We start from the raw sequence: 11,720 nt of genomic DNA, 5'->3' as shown, positions 1-11,720 counted from the left end.
TCTAATCTATCTATCTATCTATCTATCTATCTATCTATCTATCTATCTATCTATCTATCTATCTATCTATCTATCTATCTATCTATCTATCTATATATGCTTCTTTGTTTGCGATGTAGTTTCTTGTCTAGCTAGAGAATAGGCCATTTTTATCATGTAACTCTTACACATGCTGCCCATTAAAGTGCACTACAGAAGCAGTGCTGTCACTGTGTAATGTAGGTCACAGACACACATGAAATAATGCAGGAACAGACTATCTTCGACCTTCTACCACAGTTCACAATCAATACCATTGTCTAATGTTCGTTAATTATTCGGCTAATTAGTTAGGTTTATGGATCAGTCGTTAATAGCTCCTGCTGGTTGTGTATTACTGTGTCAGCAGCACACGTTCTTTGAAAGGGCGTGGCCGTGTCGCTGGATTGACCCGCCCTCTGGACGCTGATTGGCCGCCGCGCCTGTCAATCATCGGCTGAGGTTGCGCCCGTTATCCAGCAGATTATGAAGCAGCAGTGAGTGTTCAGCATCATCTCTGGCACTCATCTGGATGTATACATGGCATCAACGTGGCGTCCAATGTCTCTTGCGTTATTTTCCTTTGTTTTCCTGCAGATATCCTCGTCTTATGAGCAGCTGTCTGCCTTTGTGGAAGGAAGGTGAGTGAATTATTTTGAAATAACAAGCCAGAGACGTGATATTTTATGCATCCCATTTATTCCGATGGTGAAACCAGGAGAAACAAAGACTGTATATTGAGAATCTTTTATATGCATTTATCAATGTGTCAGAGACAAACTAGTGCTTGCCTCCTTTGTCCACCCTTCATGCACATTGTGTCTGCATTGAGACTCCACTGAAGGGCTCTTGCAGTGAAACACAAGAGAAAATCCATCGGCATCAGTTTACAGGGCAAATCCATATTTGCTACTAAAATTGGAGGCAGAGATGTGTGTGTTAGATAAGATGAGAGCAGGCTGGGATGCAGGAATGATCAGGATTACTGAAGGAATGTGGAGCATCCTCCTGATATCATGCTTCTATTGATTGAATGAAATATGAAATATATATATTTTTTAAATGTCTGAGGCTAAACATCACATAAAAAATGTGTAGAATCAAGCTGTAGAATCACATTATGTATAATTTATATATTACATAAATGAGCCTGATCCGTGTTTATTATTAATAATTTATCTTTTGATGCATTAATGAATAACATTTTGAGTTATTTGATTTTGACCTGGTGTTAGATAGATAGATAGATAGATAGATAGATAGACAGACAGACAGACAGACAGATAGATAGATAGATAGATAGATAGATAGACAGACAGATAGACAGATAGATAGATGATAGATAGATTATATTATATATTCTTTGCAAGACAGCTGCAGATCAACATAATTTACGACAGACAATATGCAAAACACAATATGCCATAAAAATACACTACAGTGCACAATATACTCAAAGTAAACACAGTGAAAGTAGTCAAGTATGCAAAAAATTTATATTTGAAATTTTATGAAAATTGCATAAAATGTATAAAAAAAAAAACATTTTTAATTGCGTTTAAATTTACTTTCTGAGCATGCAGTGTAAAATTCAAGATGGTAGAATTGCATTTTATCTATATCCACCAGATGGTGCCTAAGGTTATTATATTATTACTATTTAGTTTCCCCCAGAAAATCTGAGTATCTATTTAAGTTCTTGACTCACTTAAAGCGTTGTATAAAACGCTGAAAGAATATGTAAACAAACATAGATAAATCAGCAAAAAAAAGAAAGGCAAAAGTGTTACCCTAAACAGATATCTGGATCTCTTTTACTACATGAAGCAACTAAGTGATTACACCGTATTGTTTTTTAAGCTGTAGGCACCAAGGCATTTTAATGGCCACATATGTTCAGTTTCTCTGCAATCAACTTCATATTGCAGTTCGCATTAAAAACACATCTAATTGGCAGCATATTGCGTTGTAGGAGCTGAATGTGTAGCGTTTCTCCACTAGCACTCGCACAGATGGAGTTTTATTACATGTAGGCCAGTCCAGGCTTTAGCTGTGTATTAACAGATTTGATTTGGTGAAGCATCTAGATACAGGCAGAACTTTAAAGACACGCACTAATCTGAGCATCCCAGCGGAAATATGCTACACGCGTTCTGAAGCGGTCAGCAGATTCCATTGATTATATAAATGTGCAGACTGTGGCCCATCACTAGCCCACATGTTCAGATACAGCGACGGCAGATCAGCGCTGAGAAGATAAGCCACTGCCGAAGCTGATAGAAGGAGGGATTTGTGTTTTCTTTCTGCCTTTCCTTCTCTATCTGTCAACACTTTATTTACGCGATCTGGTTGTTTATTTGAGAGGTGCTGTGCAGGTCAAGTTCAGTTGATGCAGACTCACTGATGGATGGATGGATGGATGGATGGATGGATTAGATATAGATGTTGTTTGCAGTGCAGTAATTAAACAGCTCCTCCTCTACATGGACAAGGGCATCAGTACAGGGTCACCATCTTCTGCTGCACTGTGGGAGTCCTGAGGTGATAAATGAGTTTAGATTGGTGTGACGATGCACAACAACAACAACAAATACATGCATTTATTGTTGAAATTATATTAAAGGATAATTATTTTGGTTGTGCTTCGGCTCTGCATGACTGTGCAAATGAATATGATTCTTTCTCATAACTAAAAAAAGAGATATACGATATTCACTGCTAGGCTTCAGAGATATAACCAGTTTAGTTTAAAGGATCTCATGTTGTCTGGCTGAAGATGTTACTGTAGATTTACCCATTAATAGACACGATACTACAACAATCATAATGAAATGATCTTCACAGTAGATAATGCTTTACAGCGAACTCTGTTAGAGAGACACATATGACAGTTTATCTGTTCAGTAAAACACTTACTCTCCTGTTGAGTAATAAAACACCATCATCTCCGCATCGCTTTTACAACATTTCAGATCCCTCAGTTCTCCATCTCCTAAAGTAAAGCCGATGTTGATTCTTGTTTTATTACGAGCTCTGTCTCGTTCTCTTTTCTCCAGCTCTCCTCTCACACACACACACACACACACACACACACACACACACACACACACACACACTCGATCTGATGTTGATTCTTGTTTTATTACGAGATCTGTCTCGTTCTCTTTTCTCCTGCAGACTCTCCTCTGTTCTCTCACACACACACACACACACACACACACACACACACACACACACGGTCTGATGTTGATTCTTGTTTTATGACGAGCTCTGTCTCGTTCTCTTTTCTCCAGCAGACTCTCCTCTGTTCACACACACACACACACTCGATCTGATGTTGATTCTTGTTTTATGACGAGCTCTGTCTCGTTCTCTTTTCTCCAGCAGACTCTCCTCTGTTCTCTCACACACACACACACACACACACACACACACACACACACACTCGATCTGATGTTGATTCTTGTTTTATTACGAGCTCTGTCTCGTTCTCTTTTCTCCAGCAGACTCTCCTCTGTTCTCTCTCTCACACACACACACACACACACACACACACACACACACACACACACACACACACACACACACACACACACACACACACACACACACACACACACACACACACACACACACACACACACTCGGTCTGATGTTGATTCTTGTTTTATGACGAGCTCTGTCTCGTTCTCTTTTCTCCAGCAGACTCTCCTCTGTTCGGATAACTTTGACATGTTTGTTTGCAAAAACAATCAGAAAAATGTGTGCATAAACGCACTTGCGATATAACAAGAAATGCACAATATTTGTGGTTTAATATTGTTGTTTTTCCATATATAAACATTGTATGATATATAGAAACAAAAATGAATGAACATTCACTGTTGTTTGTTGATACAGCTCAACTTGTGTTTAACCTTCTTTTAATTTCATGTCTTGAAAACAAAATATAATAAACACTTTTTTATATAAGTTTAGAATTATTTATATACTGTATATGAGTTACAGACTGAACTTTGATCACATCCCTACGAGCATTAGTGCTAGTGATTGATGCTTGATGTAGAAAACACTACTAATTCTTCTCACACCAGATTATTTATGTGCACAGTTAATCAATCCGAGTAGAGCTGCTGCGCCTCACATTCATTTATTTGTGTTATATATTTATATGTGAGCCAGAATCTCTGCTTCATCTTTCATCCTTGCTAAACGAATACATTCTCACGTCTTTCTTTGATCCCTTACTTTGACATTACGATCCAGAGACTGACCTGTAATCAGCTCTGAGAAGCAGGTTAAGCCCATCGCAGCAGCATTACTCAGTGATTAGATGTTTAAACGGTTCATCTTTGAGTAATCTGTCTTGCTGTTGAAGAAATCAGAAGAACATACAGCACATTAGATCTCTTATATCTCAATTGTTTCTCCTAGACAGCAAAACGATTAAAAGGAGAGCATTTTCTGCTGATCTTAGATGTTTCTCCTGAGAACCCCCCCCCCCCCCCCAAAAAAAAATAATGTTCTTTAACAGAAAAAGGTTATTTTTAGATTGTTAAAATGTTCTTCACACTAAGAAAAAAAAAGTATTTTAAGAACTGATCACTGAAAGGTTCTTAACACCGTGTCTTAACTGTGTTAATCAGAGTGTTTGTCCTAACCAGCCGTGACGGCGACACGCGACGACTCCATTTTAGAAACGGTTTCTATTTTTCTGACGTCGCGCTGGAACAACAAACACAAAGTGTGGCAATGATAATCTCAGGGACTGTTTATGTGCTTTATTTAATGTTAAAAGCGTGTAATGTGACTTTGAATATCATTTAGTGCTCCAGCTTTGTAGCCGTAAAAGCAACGATGGATATAAATCACCTCAGATCTTGAAATTAAACAAATGGAAACAAGAACGTTCAAACTGTGAACAAAGTGTATTCTTTGACAAAGATTGTTTTAGTAACTCAGTAGCCTATGTATTTTTAATAATGTTTAAATGGTGTAATATTTCTGAATCTGATAATGTAGCCTTATCCATTTTCTTGCGAGTGCCGTCAAGATTGCGCTCTGGTGCCGCGAGACTCCGCCCACACGCTCTTCTGATTGGCTGACTCCGCCCACACGCTGTTCTGATTGGCTGACTCCGCCCACACGCTGTTCTGATTGGCTCTGGGTTTTGATTGATTTTGACGCATCTCGCAGTCGCGTCTAGTGTGGACAGACAAATTATTTATTGCTGGAATTTTATCGCATTGTGTGACATGGTGTTAGGGAACCCAAATGGTTCTTCTATGGCATCGCTGCAAAAAACACTCTTTTTTACAAAAATGTAACTGAGATGCTCTCCAAATTTATTTTATATCTCTTGCTGTATGTTAATTTACACATTTATGTCTATATTTATTTCTCTTGAGGCATTTGCAGGAGAAACATCTGAAGCAAAGTTGATACTTTAAAGGAAACATAACTGAGATCTCCTGAGCAATAGAATTTCCCTGCGGCAACAGAGCAAAGCGTAAAAAGTGACTTGAAAGAGAGTTGGTCTCACTTCACGGATGGTGACGTTTCAGCAGTGACTCACAGCATCAAAGCCTCATATTTCTCATTCATATTCATAACATGCGAAGATTCTATCTGCAGCTGAGACTGAATGACTGAATCCAACTAGATAAAATGATTTCAACTAAATGTTTATGATGGTAGATTAATAATGCACGCTTAAATTCTCATACTTACAGCTCAGATGATGCACCATCCCAAGACATCACCATTCAAGAGAGTAAGTTGTTTTGATAAATATCAAAACTAAATTTCTTCCCTCAATGTTTTTTTGTTGTTGCAATATTTAACCCTTTCAAACCTACATGATCAAAACCTGTCACACAAATTCTTCAACATGCCATCTGTCGTCTGATTGATAGACTGAGCAAGTAAAAGGTCTTTTAGTGTAATTGTAAATACAATACTGTTAGTAATATTTCATGATGAACACTTACTGGACTGAAGTAACTGAAGTTTGCTTGATTATCAATACGTCATTTTTTAGAAAATCATGTTAAAATGTGAGTATCAAATATGATGATCATCAGGCTTCCGAGGATCATTTATTTGTTCATCTCTCAATTATTATTGTATTGCATGTTTTAAAACTACATAAAACCAAGCATTTAAATATCATCTTAATAGAACTGATTCTTGGGAGATATATGCATTTTATGTCTGTTTTACTGTTATAAAGATCAGTGAATTACATTACAAGCATCAGAATGTTATCTAACTCTTTGGCCATATAAATATCAGCATTTGCACCAAAATGCTTATTTTTTTGCTCAGTTTGGCTCTCTGAATAAAAGTGAGTTGTTTTTCCCACCATATTCTCACTATATCAAGAGCCAGATGTCAAATACAATAAAGAAACGTGTAATTTACAAAAAAATGGTCTAAGCCACTATTTCACATGTCAGGTTTTGCAGGGTTAAAACATTCCTCTATACATTGTTTTAGTAAATGAACAGCTGTAGTTCTTTCTAAACTTGTTTATGAGGATAAATGTGATACGCCTGTGGTGTGTTGTTTGTGTGCAGACGCTGATGGCTCGGTGTTCGTGTCTGAAGCGCGTCTCAGACGAACGCTGCAGGTGAGATGTGTTCGTCCGCCAGCGAAGCCAATGTGACCTTGTGCCGCCGCTGGGGTGCAGATTCCCAAACTAGATGAATTTAATCCTTGACAGACTGCACTGTCTTTGGAAAAACAGATTACAGACATGCTACATTTTTAATCAGGAATTTCATTCTGATGTAGGATACATTACAGTCAGTGTTCGAATTTTGTCAAAGCTCTTGGGGGGTCCCCACAAACAATGAAAAAAAAATTTTTTTTTAATAATATACATATTTTCATTTATTTATTTCATATAATACTATAATTTCATTTACTTAACTTTTAGTTTTTCAGAACATGTTTTTGCAGTTGAGCATTAACATTAATTTAAGAAAATTTTGTACATTTTAAAGATAAATTCATTAATCTGGTGCACTTTGAGTCCCCCGAATCTGCTGTTAAAAATAAATAATCCACCCGCCAACCTCCCGAACCTATGATATTCTCTGATTTAGATATCTGCATCTGATCATCACATTTCAATTATTCAAATTCTCAGTGTTAAGCATGATAATATGATGAAATATCACACTGTAGGCTGATTTAAAATTAAGATTTATTTAAAATAAAAGTTCTTCTTTTGTCAAAAATTACATTTCCAGCCTAAACAGAGGCTTTACTCCCTTCAAACTTAAATTGTCAATGTGTCATAACATCACTGTTGGAAAACACTCTTATCAGAATAATTTTTTTAGCTTTATAAAGGGCATTTCTTTCCCTAATTTGTACTCTCTATACTCTTTCCCTACTCTCAGGGAACTGAGGTTACGTTAGTAGCCTAACCGAGTAGGCCTACGTTATTTCTTATTTTATTTTTTTGATATTGAAAATTGTTTTAATCAGGGCATTTGTCCGGTTGGGCAAGTAGGCTACAATTCTCTTTCACTTGTCCCTTAAAAAACATACGCACGTGTCCCGGACAACCGTTAATGTCGAAATTCTATTCAGATCAGTAAATTACCGAACAATCATAAAAGAAAGAAATATTATCTTACTGTCATCGTGAGGTGAAAATGAGGATCCACTCTGCCAGACTCTCGTGAAAGTGCTTATCTATAGCACGAAATTTATTTCTCGTACCATTTATTCGCCAAAAATAGTTTTTGCGTGCATATGATACGCACTTTATGGTGTGTAATACGCATGTACTCCACACCCCTAATCCTACCCAAGGGGTTTGCAGTGTGTATCATTTACACGCAAAAAAAAAAAAAAAAAAAACCTATTTTTGGCATATAAATGGCACGATCAATAAAATGTATCTGCTTATAAATTTGAGCGTCTTTTCAGAGGCAAATCTCATTTGAATTACTTTCTAATAGGAGCGGCAGCAAAATACTTTGATTAAAAAAAAATATATTACCTAATAAATTATGTTTCTATTATTTTAGTTTTAATGAAAAACCAGGGGACCGCCCGAGGTAATTTTTTTGGGCCTTATGGGGGGTCCCTTGATGCTTATGGGGGGTCCCGGACCCCCCCAGCCCCCCCTCAATTCGAACACTGATTACAGTGCCTCAAAAAGTCTCGTTCTGTAAAGTGCTTTTGGTAACACTTTATTTTACAGTGTCCATGTTACATATGTCACATGTAGTAATAACAGTAAATTATGCATAATTACATGCAACTAACACTCAGCCAAACCCTAATCCTCCCCTAACCCTATAGTAAGTACATGTAGTTACTTAATATTACTCAGTACTTAAATGTATAATTACACTGTAACAATGACAGCTTAAAATAAAGTGTATCCCTGTTTTTCATAAGTGTATTTAAAGGAACACTCCACCGTTTTTTGAAATAGGGCTTATTCACCTTCTTTCCTACATTTAGATAGGTGGGCAAATGCATTTTTGTCTCAGTGCATACATTGTTTTAGTTTGACAGGGTCGGCGCTAGCTTAGCTTAGCATAATGAATGGAATCCTTTGTTGCCAGCTAGCATGTCCTGAGTAAAAGTGATATATATATTAAAAAAAAACCCACCTAATTACTTCTTGTGGCCTGCGTATTCACAACGAGTACAAATAGCGATGCAGATTAACACTAGGCGATTTCCTAGGCAGATATTGACTTATATATTAAGGACTATATTAGGGGGAAGCACAGGTGAAGCACTGCTACTTGGGTGTGATATCTCTGCGCCCAGGTAGTAGTGCTTCGCCTGTGCTTCCCCCTAATATAGTCCCAAGTCAATATCTGCATAGAAAATCGCCTAGTGTTAATCTGCATCGCTATTTGTACTTGTTGTGAATACGCAGGCCACATTAGGTGTTTTTATTTTATTTTTTATATCACTTTTACTCAGGACATGCTATCTGGCAACAAAGGATTCCATTCATTATGCTAAGCTAAGCTAACGCCGACCCTGTCAAACTAAAACAATGCATGCACTGAGACAAAAATGCATTTGCCCACCTATCTAAATGTAGGAAAGAAGGTGAATAAGCTCTATTTCAAAAAACGGTGGAGTGTTCCTTTAACAGCAGGCATAGGGGAGAATGGGGCTAGTTGTCACACAGTATGTTTCATACGTTTTTATTAGGGCTTTAATGACAGATGAATAATCACAATGTATGTTGGCCAAAAGGTCTGGTTTATATATAGGTTTAATATATGTTACCTTTTACATTTGTGTTGCTTAATCAGCTGTTTTGTGGTTCATAACTGTTTTACTGTTTAGATTTAGCTGAAAAGCTCTTTAGTGACATTTTATATTGTGACAACTTACCCCACTTTGTGTGACAATATGTCTTGTTACTAAAAGGCGTGACATAGCCTTGTTGAAAGAAGTTAATATTTTTATTCAGCAAGGATGCATTAAATTGATCAAATGTGACAGTCAAGATATTTATAATATTACAAGAGATTTTCATTTTAAATAAACTTTCTATTCATCAAATAATTCATCATTTTCATAAAAAATGCATCACGGTTTCCACAAAAATATGAAGCAGCACGACTCTTTTCAACATTGATAATAATCAGAAATGTTTCTTGAGCAGCAAATCATCATATTAGAATGATTTCTGAAGGATCATGTGACACTGAAGACTGGAGTAATGATGCTGAAAATTCAGCTTTGATCACTGGAATAAATTACACTTTACAATATATTCACATAGAAAACTGCTATTTTAAATTGTAATATTTAAGTTTTAACTGTATTTTTGATCAAATAAATGCAGCCTTGGTGAGCAGAAGAGACTTCTTTCAAAAAAAAAACATTAAAACATCTTCCCAGCCCCAATCTTTTGAATGGCAGTGTGTGTATGTGACCCTGATGTGCTCTTGTTTCAGCCGTACGGATGGCAGCTTCACGCTCCTCCTCGCAGAAAGTTGCTTCAGTCTCCTGGATTGTTGCCGTATTCTCCTCTGAGTGTGACGTACAACGGCAAGACCTGTATCCTCTTCAGGGCCCGCAAACTGGCCATCAGGTACAGGAATCACAGTTTAGTGGACCTCACAGAGAGAACCTTCAGCCCAGACGCACCGGTGGACACCAAAGGCTCATTCTGCAGTAAAGACAAAGCCATGTAAGTTCAGTTGCACACTCTACTAGAACAGGTTTTCCTGCTTAAATGTTGATTATTTTCCTCATATTCTCCATTGTTGCGGCTCCTCTCTTCCCAGTCTGTCAGTAACACTCTGTTTACTTCCTGTCTCTGTGAAGCCCCTCCTTCTGAAAAGCACACTGTGCTCTGATTGGTCAGCTGGACTGTGTTATGATTGGCCGAGCGCTTCGAGTGTGTTTGGGGAAATGTCCCGCCCCTTTCCATAACCACCAGTTTAACACACTACTGACTAACTCAACCAGGCCCCGCCCCTTTATTCTGCGTATGAATTATTTAAATTAGGATTATTGTGACGTGTTCGTTCCCGGAAGAAACTCAAGTCTACAATGGAGGCGTTTCAGGAGTTCAGAAACACTGACACTGATATAGAGAAGACCCGCAAACCACCTCAGTCTGCTTTACGATGCTTTATTGAAGAGTGAAATTTGACAGCTGAAGAGTGTACATGTTAAACTTATTGATATTTAATAATATCTTGACATATTTTGTTATTCTCCAGACTCAATCTACGGTTCGGCGATGTGGAAGATCTCAGAGGCCTCTCCATCAGGTTATTTCTCATTTTTTTTCTTCTATGATGTAATGCATTACAGTGATTTTTACCTCGGTTAAGTGGTGATTTCTAGGCTAAAGCTCCATTAACTGTAAAATATGGCCTGTGATATGACAAAAGATTCCAATCTTCAATAAATAATTATTTTGATCAACATTCTGATATTTTAGTATTCTTATATTAACATTGACATGATCCCATATAAAGGCAGTCAGTCCCAAACAGCTCTGGTATTAATATGAAAGAAAACCTATTTATAATGTTATTGTTAATGTTAGAATATTAAAATATAGAATGTTTTAAAAAATGTTAATGGGCACGTTAATATAAAATTCAACCGGTGCCATCACAGATGTGTCAATATTGGTTCATTTACAGTGCAATATTTTTTGTGTGCTGGTAAAACCATCCAATTTGCTTTGCTTTTCATCGAAAAGAAGAAATATAAATTCTGTCCCATGCCTTTAACCCTTCCTTGTCTGGCTTATGCTACTGAACTTTGTATTTTGAGCACTTCTTGCGTTGTTTTTGCCTCTTCATGATGACTCGTTTGCTTTACTCCTCATTTGTTAGTCGCTTTGGACAAAGGCGTCTGCTGCTAAATGACATAGGCCCCTATCTTGCACCCAGCGCAATTGACTTTGTACACCGACGCATGTATCATTCCTATTTTGCACCCGCGCACAGCGGACTTTTCCCTCCACAGACGCACGTCGGTAAACTAGGAAATGCATTTACGCTCCCGGGGGCGGTTCAGCGAAAAGAGGAGGCGTGTTCCGGCGCAAACGTTCCCTGGTGCTATTTTGCAGTTTCAGAAAACAGTTCCACCACAGACCAGGAGAAACCTCGTCTAAAGTCAGTGGCGTGTTGCGCATGTTATTCAGATGCTATTTTAAGGGCGCATGCTTGGCCATAATGTAG

The 11,720-nt window shown here is 37.6% G+C and overlaps 1 protein-coding gene across 1 annotated transcript in view; it reads left to right on the top strand.

Annotated features, from left to right (window-relative positions):
• The first annotated feature begins 499 nt into the window (after nucleotides 1-499).
• atp6ap1la (ATPase H+ transporting accessory protein 1 like a) overlaps nucleotides 500-11,720 on the top strand; it is a 14,971-nt gene continuing 3,750 nt past the window's right edge. The window contains exons 1-5 of the mRNA XM_084395478.1: nucleotides 500-659; nucleotides 5,751-5,791; nucleotides 6,597-6,649; nucleotides 9,972-10,207; nucleotides 10,746-10,796. Of these exons, the coding sequence (XP_084251604.1) occupies nucleotides 559-659; nucleotides 5,751-5,791; nucleotides 6,597-6,649; nucleotides 9,972-10,207; nucleotides 10,746-10,796 (482 nt within the window). The 5' untranslated portion in view covers nucleotides 500-558. The remainder of the gene's footprint in view (nucleotides 660-5,750; nucleotides 5,792-6,596; nucleotides 6,650-9,971; nucleotides 10,208-10,745; nucleotides 10,797-11,720) is intronic.

Source organism: Rutilus rutilus (assembly GCF_951802725.1).
Source record: "Rutilus rutilus genome assembly, chromosome: 22".
Classification (NCBI taxonomy): domain Eukaryota; kingdom Metazoa; phylum Chordata; class Actinopteri; order Cypriniformes; family Leuciscidae; genus Rutilus; species Rutilus rutilus.
The sequence above is the reverse complement of the archived record's forward strand: the minus strand, read 5'-3'. Positions and strand labels throughout refer to the sequence as shown.